General features: G+C 53.7%; 1 protein-coding gene across 22 annotated transcripts in view; it reads right to left on the bottom strand.

Annotated features, from left to right (window-relative positions):
- LOC105483405 (mitotic arrest deficient 1 like 1) overlaps positions 1 to 15,025 on the bottom strand; it is a 419,765-nt gene that overhangs the window by 136,957 nt on the left and 267,783 nt on the right. For 17 of the 22 annotated variants that reach the window (XM_011744271.2, XM_071095438.1, XM_011744266.2 and 14 more), the window contains one exon: positions 5,732 to 5,822. In XM_011744271.2, coding sequence (XP_011742573.2) covers positions 5,732 to 5,822 — 91 coding nt within the window. Of the gene's footprint in view, positions 1 to 2,561; positions 2,811 to 5,731; positions 5,823 to 12,961; positions 13,190 to 15,025 lie in introns of those variants that run through there. The other 5 variants (XM_011744282.3, XM_071095440.1, XM_011744289.3 and 2 more) reach the window with 5 other exon arrangements.

The following is a 15,025-nucleotide window of genomic DNA, read 5'->3' as shown; positions in this document are numbered from 1 at the left end:
AAGGATCACATTGTGTCCATCCACGCGTCTGTCCACAGACGCTAGGGTGAGATCACCTCTGGGCTATGGTGAGCGAGGCTGCTGTGAACGTGGGTGCCCGTATCCATGAGACCCTGCTTTTGGTTCTTCTGGGGATGTATACAGCAGTGGACTTGCTGGTCTGTGTGGTGAAACAAAGCCACTTTTCCATCAGTGACAGCACCATGGCCAAGCCCCCATCGGAGACATTTCTTGTAGAATCTTGGGCTTAGTCTGCAAACTCCCATGACAGGAATTACATAAGTGACCACACTTTCCTTTCTCCTTAGGTTGCCAGGAAGCTCAGATTAAAACAGAAGTCCAACTTCATGGCCAACTTCAGCCCTCATGGCTGGAACATTCCTGGTTTCTCACACATGGCATCAGCTGCCGGGAATCTGTGGAGCAGTGAGATCTCGCAGAAAGGAAAGGAGTGCGGTCACAGGAAACACTTGGACGCTGCTCCAAGGACTGTGGCTGACAGCCTCCCTGGTGGCCCGGTCCGGTGTGGGTGCTTCTCCTGTCCTTCCCTGAGCCATGGGAGGAAACCAGGAGCCCTTGGTCCCACCAGGACCTAACGTGGGTCTCCGGGGCCCTGTGCCAATGACCTGCTTCCTCTCACGGACGGGAAGCACCTCATCCATCTGAACCATCAGCTCACTACATGACTCCCGCAGAACACGGACCCAGGAACATCAGGGCTATGGCTGCTTGGCCCCTGCTGTGCTCTGGCTTAGAGCAGCGCCCGGCACAGAGGAGGTGCGTGAAGGCAGCTCACGCACGGGAGGGCTGGGCTTGTGGGCACGGAGTCCCACAGGCCCCACAGAGCTGCCCTCCCATGATCCTGCCTCCCAGGAAAAGTTCAACTCCCTCGCCTCACAGAGGAGGCCTGCAGGGCTCAGAGAGGAGCACTTCCCGAGGCCGCCAGGTTAACACCAGGCCCGTCGTCCCAGTCCAGAAGCCACACTCTTTCCAGCACGGTAGAAGTTTCAGGAGAAAGAGCCGAACACAGAACAAAGGTCCCACTGATGAGCCACATGCATCACTAGGAGGAGTCCAGCAAGCGGGAGAGGCTAGACCTGAAGAGACTGGCTCAGAGCACCTGCTGGGAGGCCCCGGGACAGGGACAGGGACTCCACCCCAGCCCACCACAGCTGGGCACGGATGCCGGCACAAAGGGGCAGCTGTGGCTCCAGGAGGGGATGCAGCCCTCTCCCAGGGCAGCTAAGGGTTGGGGGCTTCAGAATTCCAGGGGTCTGGGGGCCACAGGGATGGCATCTCAGGGAGGGGATGAGAAGGGGTGATGGGCCCGCCCCGTCCTGGTCCCAGGGACACCGACCAGGGATGTGAGGGACTGCACCGCCTGCCTGCTGGTGCAGACGGGAGCAGAACAGTCTCCGTGTGCTTCCAGTTTCTGCGCACAGGGAACCCGGCACTCTTCTACCCACTCCTTCCCAAAACAGATGCACTTATTTTAAACGTCGCGGGGCTCTTGTCTGGTCTCTTTCCTGAGCAGCACTTGGGGCACTGGGATTAGCCCCAGCCACAGACCCCACCAAGGCCCCCGCTAGGGAGGAGTAGGCAGGTGGGGCGGGCAGGGAGCTGCCCTGAGGGGCTGCACCAGCCCTGACCACCAACCTGCCCAAACAAGCACCGTGATGAGGCCACACTGAGGAACGGCTGGAGCATGGGCTTCAGAACCCAAAGATGAATTCTACTTAATTAAACGCACACGGAGGCATTTAGAGGAAGTGTGCAGATGTCTGCAATTTACTTAAAGCACGTCAGAAGAATGAAGCAGTGCGGCGGCTGGGCGAAGGATAAGGAGCTGTCAGGAGGCCCCACGGCGGGGCGTCCACGGTGGAGCTCTGGTGGTGGGTGAACAGGCGCTCGCTGCAGACTTCTCTCAGCGTCACAATGAATCTTTAAATGTTCATAATCAAATGCTGAAAAAACCCAACAGGGCTGAGTCTGAATACTGCTCCCATCACTGCTGGGTGACACGGGGGCCCCACAGGGCATGGGTGCTGGCCCACGCTGCACACTTCACGCACAGAAGCTGGTGGCTGCCGGGTGGGACTGTCAGGTGGAGATGCGCCCACCCAGCCAGAAGGTTGGTGTCCTGCCCAGTGCGGCCTCCACTGGACGTGCCCCTCTCTACCCAGGGCGGCCTGTGAGCCCCCACCGGCCACCATGTGTCCCACCCCAGCTTGGTGCCCTCCATCCGGGAATGTGGCCCATCAGAACCACAGATGTGGAAAACGTGCACGTGTCTCGGAGGTGAGGATGACGGTATTATGATGGATAACAGAAATGGCCGCCATGCAGGCCTGGTTCACCAGGTACGTGCAGGGCCCTCCAGGAGCCATCACCTGAGATCTCCAGAGATACCCTGCGAGAAAGGCCCATGCCCTCCACATCCTGGGGAGCACGCCGAGGCCAGGCTGCAGCCGGTGGGAGGTAGAGCCTTGGCCCACCCTAGGCTGTGGGTCCAAGCCGGCAAGGCCCAGTGTCCCCACCATGAGGTGGGACATCAGAGGGCAGCCGGGAGCCAGAAGAGGACAAAGTGCTGGGGCCCCAGCTCCTTGGTTCTAGGCCGGTGGAAAAGCACAGAGCACACTCAGGGAGTGGGGACAGGGGTGGGGCGGGAGGCTGTGGCTGCAGGTGGGGTGAGGGACTGTGCCGCCCACCTGACCCGACTCCTGCAGCTGCACCAATCGCCACAGGGTCCCTCTGCCGCCAGATCTGGAGTTCCATGGGGTCTGCCCGATTTCTGTCTTCACTTGAGAACACTGCAACACGTTCAAGCCTCATTCTGCCGCCCCAACACGGAGCGTCTGAGTTCCTCCTTCATACGCAGGCTCCCTGTGGGCCTCACTTTCCCCATCTCTAGAGGGGGCGCCAGCAGCCCAGCCAGCCACCCTCGGTGGGCGCCCAAGCTCTCCCACCCCCACCACTGGATGGGAGGCCCCGCCGCCCAGGAGGCCCCACCCACCCACTTCCAGACCCTTCAGCAACACAAGGGCGCACACAGTTGGCCCTAATGAGTGTGTGGACAGCTCTGGGCTCTTAGGTAGACCCAGAAAGGCCAGTGCCACAGCAGGGCCCAGTGACAGCCCTACCAGCCCTGGTTTCCTGGCCCCAGCACCACGGGAGGGCAGCGGCACTTGCGCCCAGCTCTAAGGGGTAACTGGAATTCTCTTTCCTCGCCAACCAGCTGTGAACTAATTACAAAAATTTTAACTAGTCAAGCCCCTCTCCAAGCATATGTTCCCAATTAAGTCAGACGGCAGCTGATTTTAATCAATCTTCCTTGAAGCGGCCTAACTTGAGGCTTCCAGAGGGAGTGGGAGCAGGGAGCGGGGAGGGCATCGCACAGGGGGTGCAGGGGTGGCAGCCAGCTCCTGGGGCCTCGCTCTGTTGCCCAGGCTGGAGTGCAGTGGCGTGATCTTGGCTCACTGCAATCTGCCTCGAACTACAGGTGCCCACCACCACGCCCAGCTAATTTTTGCATTTTTAGTAGAAGCGGGGTTTCACCATGTTGGCCAGGCTGGCCTTGAACTCCTGACCTCAGCTGATCCACCCGCCTCGGCCTCCCAAAGTGCTGGGATTACAGGTGTGAGCCACCCTGCCTGGCCAAAAGAGAGACTTTCAGTGGTCTTGCAAGATCGGGTGTCAGGTGGGCAGGCACACCCAGCATGGTCACAAGCCACTTATCCCCTAGTGTGCAGGCCCCTCCCCCGGTTCCTCACAGGCTGAGCACTATGGCGGGGGTGGGGGGGGGGTCCACAGTCTTCCTGGACATCGCCTATTGGTTGTTGGGCAGGGGCTGTAGGTTTTTTTTTTGGGGTTGTCTTGCTGCATTTTGTTGCAGCCCACGATGCAATGCAATCCTAGTCAGCTCAGGGTCTCTTCAGATATTTGAGTTACAATCTAAGTGGCTGGGCAAGCCGGTAAGAACAGGCAAAACGAACTATTTTGCAGACTAGTAAACTTTCATCTTAGACTAAACTTCTTTGGTTTGGATGAGGGCAAGTAAGGTGGGTGTGGGGGAGGGGGGGAAGGGGAGCCTGACAAACAGGCATCAGTGATCCAAGCAGGGGCCTGGTACATCCTGTTTCTTCCATAGTTTGCTGACCTAAGCCGGTTCAAGGCACTTTATCTTGGAAATAGACCCCTATTTACATTATTTCCTTCAGTTGCACAGCCCTGGGTGTCCAGAGTCAGGGGCAGCCTGAGCCACCACAGGGCCTGTGAGGCCTCACCTTCCCCAGGGCCACCCTGGGCATCCCCCGACTAAGGTTGAAATTGTAGGCGGTGTCAGAGGTGGCAGCAGCTGGAGGGCTGGCTGGAAGTTCCCAACACTCCACAGGCCAAACCCCAGCGGCCTCCCCACCTCACTGCTCTGCACTTCTCCCACGCTATCCAGACAGTCATCCCTGTTGCCCTGACCCAGGAGGAATAGCTCCTGAATCCTGGGCTAGGATCGAGGTCACATCATGGCATAAACATCTGCTTCCCCAGGACCACCAGGCCCAGCCCTGTCCTCTCCCCAAATGGCCACGCTGGCCACACTGTGGCACCTATGCTCTGGGGTGGCCAACACCACGCCTCAGCTCTGAGCAGCTGCAGGACGTGCGGGGGGGCAGAGCCCCCACCCCTCCAAGGCCCTGGCAGAGCTCAGGGGAGGGTCACAGGTGACACTGCCAGCCCCATTCCTCATGCCAACCCCGTGGTGTGTGACAGCCCTTGGCATCTCCCACAGAGGAGTGCTCCACTAGTGAGCTCTTGAGCACACATTGTTTCTGCACAAGACGAGGATGGTGGCCAGGCCCCGCCAGCTGTTCACCAGGTGCTGGCACAGCACTCATCCACACCGCTCGCCTTGTTCACGCCTCAACCAGCTCCAAGGGCCGGCCGCTGAGGGTGCCCTCGGGAAAGGGCTGGAAGCAGGAGCAGGAAAGCGGTAAGTGGTGCCTGCGGGGATGCCTGACCCCCCGTCAGCAGGCAACGTGGGCGTCAAGGAGCAGGGTTCAGGCTCTGCTCAGCCCAACACCCAGAAAGACGTTCAGCAGCTCTGACGCGAAGCCTCTGGTGGGTGGGCAGCAGCTCCGTGACCCCCTCCCTGGACACCACGGCCCAATTAAAACAAGATGACAGGTCCTAGGCTGAGGACAGGCCAGCGCGGCTCAGAGCTGCCCATCACCACAGATGTCACTCCTCCCATCTCCAGGAACTGGTCATAAAAAATAGATTTGATCTGCCTCTAATAGGTGCCAAGATAAAATCAATGGCCTGTCCAAAAACCCGGTAACCTCAAACCTGAGGGCTTCCTGCCATGCAGCAACTCAGACAGGAGGATGAAAACCAAAGAGAAAGAACAATTAAAAGAACACAAACAGCAGTCCAGCCTCGCACGGCAGATCCCAGGTGGGCATAGTGCAAACTCGCCCAGAGCCCACTCCACTAATACCAGGCGTGTGGGTGGCGCAGGGCGGAGAGGACCCCAGGGGCGACCAGTGCAGGCCTCTCAGCGGCACGGCCTCCCCGCCAGGCAAGGCGGTGCACATGGGAGGAAGGAGAGCCCAGAGAGTTCAGAGAGACGAGCCGGAAAACAGGTGTTCTGTGGTGGCAGGAACCACGGACGTTCATGCTGCACAGAGAAATGCGAGGCCCCAGGCGGTGCCGCCCCCAGAAGCTGCCCCGCCCTCACCTGCAGCACACGCCGCTCCAGCTGTGCCTCCAGCATCCTCTTTTCCTCCTCCAGCCGCCTCCGCTCGCCCTCCAGCTCCTCGACCTTCAACCTGCAAAGAGAGCAAGACGGTGACCAGGTGTCCGTGGCCAGCCATGCTGGGGAAGTCCTGCCCTCTGGGTGACAAGGAAGCGAAAGGTTAGGAGATCCAGCTCTACAGCTTTAGTTTTAAATACATGTCTGTGAAGCTCAGAGTCCAGCGATAACATCAAGAGAAAACTGGAAAAGGACACAAGTACAGGATGGGGGAGTCCGTGGCAGCCCCCGCTCAGCTGGAGGAGCCTGTGCAGAGAAAGTCTCCGTCGACCACACCTTGGCTGTGGGAACCAGCCCGAGGCAGGACGCCTGGGAGTCAGTGTGTCCGTCAGCCACTCCCAGAGGGTGATGTCACGGCGGAGTGCAGGGGACACTGAGGGACAGGAAAGCGACCTCAGGACATCTTCAGAAATGAGGAAAAGACAGGAAAGGACTTCGACTGCGGGGTGTGGAAGGAGCTGATGACGGGGGACCACAGAGGCACAATACAGATGAGAAACAAAAGCAGGCTTCGGGGTGACCACAGTGAGTTCCCTTCTCCGCAGTGGGAAAAGAATGCAAAACAAACCTTCATGGCCGCAACCGGAATGGGGCCAGTTGTAGTTCACTGTAAGAAGCTGTCTAGTTTTGTCTTCACTTCTAGATCTAATATTTTGAATGAAAAATATATTCATGTGGTTTAAAAATCAAAAAGTCTGTCAAGGCCCACAGTGATGGAAAGATTACTCGACACCGCACAGGGCCAGGAGTGAGGACAGGAGTGAGGACAAGAGTGGGGCCAGGAGTAGGGACAAGAGGGGGAACAGGAGGGGGAACAGGAGTGAGGACAGGAGTGGAGACAGGAGTGGAGACAGCTATTCCAGCCTGAGACCTGCTCCAGGGTGCTCCAACACACCACAACAGCAAGACCCGAGGAAACCCAATTCTTGCCAAGAAACCTAACTGCATCTCTGAAAGAAGATCAAGAAGATGTATACAAATGCAAAGATGTCTAGGACACAACAAGCTAAAATTCACAATGCCTGCCATCCAATCAAACATTACCAGACATTTAAAGCAGCAGGAAAACATGGCCTATAATGAAGAGATTAACCAATCAACGAACACCTACCAAGACACAGTGTTGCACGGACAGCAACACTGGCAAACGGGGACATTAAGAGAGTTGTTAAATCTAGTGGAAAAATGGAACAGTTCAGACATGGAAGAGACACATGTAGAAGTGGAAACTACAACATCTCAGATAAACACACTGGATGGGATTAATGACAGAACAGAATCTGTTAGAGAAACAGAATCCGTCAGGGCACAGCAACAGAAACTATCAAAAACAAAACGCAGAGGCGGGCGCGGTGGCTCACATCTATAATCCCAGCACTTTGGGAGGCCAAGGCAGCTGGATCGCTGGAGGCCAGCAGTTCAAAACCAGCCTGGCCAACATGGCGTGACCCCTTCTCTACTAAAAATTAAAAAAATAGCCGGGCGTGGTGGTGTACCCCTGTAGTTCCAGCTCCTCAGGAGGCTGAGGCCTAAGAATCGCTTGAACCCGGGGGGTGGAGGCTGCAATGAGCCCAGATCACCCCAGTGCACTCCAGCCTGGGTGACAGAGCGAGGCCCTATGTCAAAAACAAATAAATAAGCAAACACAGAGAGGAAAAGATTTCTGAAAACTGAAAAGAGAATCACTGAGCTGTGGGACGGCTTCATGAGGCATAAAATACACGAATGAGAGTCCCCAGAGGAAAGGAAGCAGAGGAAATGCCGGGACAAATACTGTCAGAAAGTTCCAAATTCAATGGAAAGTATAAAGCTACAGATGCAGGAAGCTCAACAGACATAAGGCAGCACAAGGAACACAGGCCCGGGAAACAAGACGCTGGCAGCCCCAGAGCACATCAGGACGAGCCTGCTCAGGACCACAGCACGGAAAACCACCTTCAAGGCAGAGGCAGTGCCTACGGAGGCACAAGGTGGGGTTCTCATGAGAAAAAGTGCAACGGAGAAAAGAGGAGAGAGAAATCTCTGAAATGCCAATAGAAATGAAAACCACCACCTCAGAACGGTGAAAGCATTTCCGAAAACAAAAGCAAATAAAGACGCCTTCGGATCAGACATGAAAGCTGAAAGAAGTCATCATCAGCTGAACTGCTCTACAGAAACGTCAGGGAAGGCCTGCAGGCAGAGGAGGATGAGGGTGGGGCGGGGCACACAGACCCGGATCTGCACGGGGAACCCGGAGGGCTGGAACAGCAACTGCACGTAGGGAGAGCTTTCTTATATGCATGTCTGTTTAAAAAATTTAAATTATTAACGTTTTAAAGTGATTAATGGATTAAACAAAATTAATGAAAATATACTGGGGATTTAATATATGGACTAAATAAAATGTATGACTACAGTATAAAGGCTGGAGGAGAAAAACCAACATTGTGGCTATAAGGTGATTATACTGTATGCCAAAAAAGGAAACCAAACAAAATCAGAAAAACAGCGAAGTAGATTGAAAAAAGGTAAAAGGAAAAAAGAAAAAAAACAGGAAGAAGGGAATGAAGAAGAGACAGACAAGCAGAAAATAGTAAAATGACAAGATCAAAACTAATCATATCAATAATCAAATTAGATGTAAGTAGCCTAACCACAATTAAAAGGCAGACACTCATACTGGATTAAAAAGCAACACCCAGTGAGACACCACCGACAATAAAGACTTTTAAATACAAAGATGCAAAAAGGCATAACATGCCATCACTAAGAAAACCAGCAAGAGAAAGCCGGAGACGCTACTAATACCGGAAATAGTAAATTTCAGAGCACATACTATTACCAAGAAGGTAACTTACAATAATAAAGAGATCTATTAATCAAGGGAAAATAATCATCCTAAACACGTGTGTACTAATAAAAGAGCTGCCAAACAAATGAAACCAAACTGGCCGGAGAAACAGACGGGTCCATGATGACAATCGGAGACTTCAACATCACTCTCTCAGTAGCTGATAGAACAACGGGCAAAAAATCAGGAGGACAGGGATCACATGATCCACCAATTTGACCTGTTTCACCTGGATAAACGCTTCAACTCTAAGAGCAGAAGGTCCAGTCTTTTCAGGAGCACCTGAACTATGTACCAAGACGACCTCATGCTAAACCGTGAAAGAAGGCTCATTCTATTTAGGAATTTCATAATTCTAACTATGTTAAAGGACCATCGTGGAATTAAAGTAGAACTCAGCACCAGAAAGTCATCTGGAAAATATCACTTACAAAAGCTTCCAACACCATGAAACACATAGAGATGGAACGGAACAGGCCAAGAAAAACCTGCAGGTAACAAGCTCGGAGCACTGCGGACAGAGATCCAGGCGACCTCCACACAGGCAGACAGACATGCCTTGTCCACAGGCCGGGAGACTCTGGGTGTTGGGAATGCACTTCTCCCCCAAATTAATCCACAGAATCGAGCAACCTCAGTCAAAATCCCACAGGCTTCTTTGTACAAACTGGCAAGCTGATTCTAAAATTCATATGGAGAGGTAATGAACCTAGAATAGAGAAAACAACATTGACAACGAAAAACGAGGGGCTACCTAATTTCACCAACTATGTTAAAACCGTAGTAATCACAACAGTGCAGTACTGGTCTGCAAGACAGACCGACCAACGAAACAGAACAGAGTCCAGAAATAGGCGTATAAACACAACTAATTTTTGAAACATATACGAAGGCAATTCCATGTAGAAAGGACAGTCTCTTCAACAAATGGTTCTGGAACAATTGGGTGTTCGTGGGGGAAATAAAGAATTAAAACCTTGTACAATAAACGAAAATCCTGCTCAATCCTGAACCAAAAGTTATGAAGTTACTAGAAGAAAATACAGGAGAAAATCTTGTGAATTTGAGACAGCCAAAGATTTCTTAGCCCTGATACCTGATAGGGTTTGACTGTGTCCCCACCCAAATCTCATCTTGAATTGTAGCTCCCCTAATCCCCACGTGGTGCGAGAGGAATGTGGGGGGAGATAACTGAATCACAGGGCAGTTTCCCCCACACCGTTCTCATGTGTTGCGGGAGGGATGTGGGGGGAGATAACTGAATCACAGGGCGGTTCCCCCACACCGTTCTCATGTGTTGCGGGAGAGATGTGAGGGGAGATAACTGAATCACAGGGCGGTTCCCCCACACCATTCTCATGTGTTGCGGGAGAGATGTGGGGGGAGATAACTGAATCACAGGGCGGTTTCTCCCAGATTGTTCTTGCGTGTTGCGGGAGGGGGGTGGGGGGAGATAACTGAATCACGAGGCGGTTTCCCCCACACCGTTCTCATGGTAGTGAATAAGTCTCACAAGATCTGATTTTATAAGGGGTTTCTCCTTTGGCTTGGCTCTCATTCTCTCGTCTGCCACCCTGTAAGACGTGCCTTTTGCCTGCCACCATGATTGTGAGGCCTCCCCAGCCACGTGGAACGGTGAGTCCCTTCAACCTCTTTTTCTTTATAAATTACCCAGTCAGGGTATGTACGTCTTTATCAGCAGCGTGAAAATGGACTAACGCCCAAAGGATCACACATTAACAGAAAAAACTGAAAAATTGGACTTTATCATAAAAAACTCTCTTCAAAACACCTGATGAAAGAACGAAAAGACAAGACACAGATTGGGAGAAAATATCTGGAAAGCAAAGAATCTGATAAAGGCCTTGTAGCCAGAACATATAAAGAACTCTCCCAAACTCAACAACAATAAAAATAATCAAATTTTAAAATGGACAAAAAACAGGTGCTTTACCAAAGAAGATCTCTACAGATGACAAGTGAGCTGAATGAGACGATGCTGAACACCATTAGTCATTTGTGAAATAAAAAGCAAAAGGCCACAGTGAGACCCGACGGCCAACCTATTACAAGGCCTAAACGAAAACTTTTAAAAAACTAGCCGGGTGTGGTGACGTGCACCTGCAGTCCCAGCTACTCAGGAGGCTGGGGTGGGAGGACCAGCTGAGCCCAGAAGTCAGAGGCTGCAGGCGGCTATGATCTTGCCCCTGTACTCCAGCCTGGGCGACAGAGCAAGACCCTGTCTCTAAAAGAAACATTTAAAAAAATAAAAGAGGGACTAAGTAAAAAGACTGTGCTGCATGCTGGTGAGGAGAAGCTGCACCTCTGGAAGACAGGCAACCTCGGAACACGTTACACACGTGACCGCCAGCCACTCCACACTAGGCGTTTACCTGAAAGAAAACGAAGTCGATTTCTACATGGGACTTTATTTATAATACACAGCAGTTTCATTCAGAATAGCCAAAAACCAGAAAAACTCCAAATGTCCGTCACAAGGGAACATATGATACGACAGAACACGACTCAGCAGTGAAGACGACGCAGCTGTGTGCACAGTGATCTCTCCCCAAACCAGCCATGCTGTATGGAAGAGGCAAAAAGGCAGAGACCACACGCTCCAGGACCCACGCCATTCCCAGAAGACTCGACAGCCTCTCGCCAATCTACAGTGACGGAAAGCACGTTGGCGGGTGTGGGGTGGGGAGACGAGGCAGGGAGGAGGGATTCCTGTCAAACAAGAGCACGTGTCTGGGGGTCTTGAATGTGAATGTGGTAACGGCTCCACGGCTGTGTGTATGTGTGTGTACATGCAAATTCACCACACTGCACTTGACATCTGTGCAGCTTACTGCACACCGGATATACCTCAGGAAAGCTGTAAAAACCGTACTGTAGTGAATGACCTCTGACATCTGCTTCCTGCTTGTACGGTGCACCTGCAGGACATGCTTCCAGAGGCGGGGCTTCTGGTCAACCCCACAGACCAGCCCTGCAGACGCCGTGCGCTGCCCTCCCTGGGTGTCTGGGGCACTCCCACTCACACCAACATCCTGAGCACGGGCCTAGAAGGTATTTCTGTAGCAACAATGCCTCGCTCTTCGTGAGGCAGGGAACGCCGGCAGGGGAGACATCTGAGCACAGCCCAGTGTCACTGTCTCTCAGGAGGGCGGCCACACGGTATGAGACCTAGCACACACCTCCGGCACCAGCTGATGCCTTCTGGAGAGGATATAGGAGCCCCACAAGTGCTGCAGCTTTACAAACAACCCCCTCAGTCTGCCCATCCAATCTAGCAGGGAAGTCCTGGTGCCTGAGTAAAGGGGAGACTGGGGCTCAGAAAGCCATCTGAGAGGCCGCTGATCACAGAGCTGGTAAGGGGCCTGGCTGGACAGCAAGCCTGGCAGAGGGCCCAGGGTGGGTGTTCCTGACCCCCGCCTCCCAGGGCTTCTCAGGGGAGTGAACCTGCCCAAGGTGACTGAGTGACGACACGGCGGGGGCCTCCAAGGCCATCTCCGAGAAGCTGCCTTCTGCAGGGACTTCTTGACTTAGGGAGATGCTGGATGAAAAGCCCCAAGGCTCCTTTTAAAATGATTTATGGATTCTGAAGGCTTGGGAGCAAAATGTTTACAAGGGCTGAATTTGAATGAGTGCACGCATGTAGCTGCAGCCATGTTAACAGAATGACCTGTGTGACCCACCCTCGCCGCCACAGTAAGCCCACACGCGTGCTCGTTTGTGCACTGAAGGGGTGCGTTTTCTTCTGCTGTCCTCCTTTCAGACAAACTGCCACCGCACGGACAGCGAGAAAGAGAACACACGAAACAAGTCGCGGGGGGTGGTGTTCAAAAGCTCGGAATTCTGGTTTGCCTTCAGATGGTTCAAAGTAATCAGTTCTGGCATAAGCTTCTTGAAATGGACTCACTGCAACTTTTTTAAACATGAGGAGTGCCACATAAATTAGCTGCAAGCCTAGATCTTTCCTCGGGAAGATGACGCCAATCAAAGCAGGTGCCTGTATCGGAGCGTGTGCATGGAAAGCAGCTGGAGGGTAGCTGGGATCTTGCTTATAACAAACCCATCAAACACACGGGAAACTTTTGCAAGAAAAATGATTAGTTGTTTTTGCTGAACTAAAAGATGCGTAATGTTAGGGGGGGTGCCTCAGGTGAGGCTCTCAGGGCCTGGAGAGGGGACAGTAGGGGGACCCAAAGCCCATTGGACAGACAGCATCCAGTCCAGGAAGCCCCTCACCCAGGCCAGCTTCCCATGGGTCCCAGACCCCTGCACTGCCCGCCAGCCCCTCCCCAGTGGGCCCTGACCACCACACTTCACGTTTTACTTCTGCCTCCTTCATCAAACGGCTGGCTCCATGTTACTAGCCCTGATCATGATGTCTGGCTTACAGCAGGCACTGACGACCACTTCCCTTGAACAATGGGTGTGGGAACCCCACCAGAGAGGCTGGCGAGTGGGGTACGTAGGACCCCCAGCTCTGGAGATGGTCACACAAGGGTAGTGGGGCCCAGCTTAACCCAACACTCGCTGTGTGTCCTGACACGGAGCGCCCCGCCCCTCCAGGCTGGTTTGTCATAAAGACAGCATGTGACAAAGCCCCGCAGACATGGCAGTGTGACGGGGTGCCCACGCCTGCCCTTCCTCTCCCACAGACACGGCTACAAAGCCAGCTCTGGAAGGCCCACCGCACTGGTGGGCAGGGGACACTGTGGCCCTTCTCTCACTCCTCTGACCTCCGCCTCGTGCCAACATCCAGGTGGTGGTGAGGCTGCTGTACCAGGAGCTCAAGGCGAAATCCTCTGGCACTCACCTGGGGGCCAGGAAACAAAGCCACTGAGCTTCAGGAACGTGGAATCCTCCCTGCTTGGAGTATGGACTCCCCGGCCCCCGTGGTCCCCGCCTCCACTCTTCGCACATGACCACGGGCTGAGCCCACGGGGCTGCAGTGGCGGCAGGGAGCCTGAAGCAGGAGCTGTGCCCTCTGTCTGAAGCTGCTGTTGCTCCAGATGGGCAAGACAAACTCCGGCTGCGTTTTCCTCCCTGTAATCCTTCCTGCATGGCCGGGCGTGGGCCCAACCTCCATGACACCAGCAGAGTGCAATGGATGGTGCAAAGAGAGCCCCACGTCCCTGGAGGACCACAAAGGGGAGACCCAGAATGTGAAAGGACCCAAAGATCATGGAATGGAGGGACTGAAAAGGGTGGTTCTGGGGAGTTGGGGGGCGTCCCTGGGTCGGCCCGTGCCTGGGTCCCATCCACACTGGCCTCTGAAGCAGACGACAGCTAAGCTGACAGGCACTGCCACCGTCCCAGGCCAAGGCCAGCAGCACTGCCAAGGCTTCACAACCTGAACTGGGATGGGAACCGCACGCCACAGAAGGTCGCTGGGACCTAGGCTAGAATCCACCCAGGTCGGCTCAATGCTAAACTAAAACACTCACATTCCTCGCGCGACGTAAACACACAACCCCTCTCACAATGTTCAGGACATAACCCCAAATTACTCGGCACATGAAGAACCACAGAGATTTCAAGTCAGCCTGGAGAGGCAGTTCCAGCTGCCAGGGCCGAGGAGACAGGGCTGGATCATCTGGGAGGTGCGGTGGAGAGGGGCCGCAAGACGGCCCACGCAGACAAGTGTGCACGCTCTCGCAGCACACGGAAGCCCAAAGGTCTCAGCAAATTCACAGAAAAGTGAAGTGCTGAAAAAGTATTTAAGGAAATAAATGGCTAAAAAATCCCAAATTTGGCAAAAAAAAAAAAACCCCCCAAAAAAACCTATGGATTCAAGAAGCTGAGCAAACTCCAAACAGAATAAACTCAAAGAAATCCACACCCAGACACGTCCAAATGAAACTGCTGAAAACTGAAGGCAAAAAAATTTTGAAAACAGTAAAAATCTGTATGAACTCAAAGGGAACAGTGATTCGAGCGTCTGCAAATCTCTCCCCAGGCAGGAACCGCGGCGAGCAGTAGGAATGCCGCACTCATGGCGTGCTGCGAGGTGAGGGCCGCGGGCCGCGCTGCGCGCACAGGGCAGAGCTGCTTCAGGAACACGAGAGGAAGAAAGATGGACCCACCCCGAGGGAATCGTAGCCACCTGCTCTCCACGAGTGGCCGCCGGAAATCCTTCAGAAGGAAAGAGGACATGAAGGATACCTGGAGCGCTGACAATGAAGGGAGAACAGACGGCAGCTTTCTGGGCTTACAGATAATACCCAGATCTTCTACTGCCCTCTTCAAAACACTGCATGACTGAAAACAAAACCTGTGGCATTTCCATGTCGGTGGAGGGACGGCAGGAAGGGAGAGGGCAAGGGACCTGCCGGGAGGGGCTTCCGGGTGTGACTTCAAGTGGGATAAGTATT

The sequence above is a fragment of the Macaca nemestrina genome, chromosome 4, assembly GCF_043159975.1.
Source record: "Macaca nemestrina isolate mMacNem1 chromosome 4, mMacNem.hap1, whole genome shotgun sequence".
Lineage (NCBI taxonomy): Eukaryota > Metazoa > Chordata > Mammalia > Primates > Cercopithecidae > Macaca > Macaca nemestrina.
This window is presented reverse-complemented; position numbering and strand designations above follow the sequence as displayed.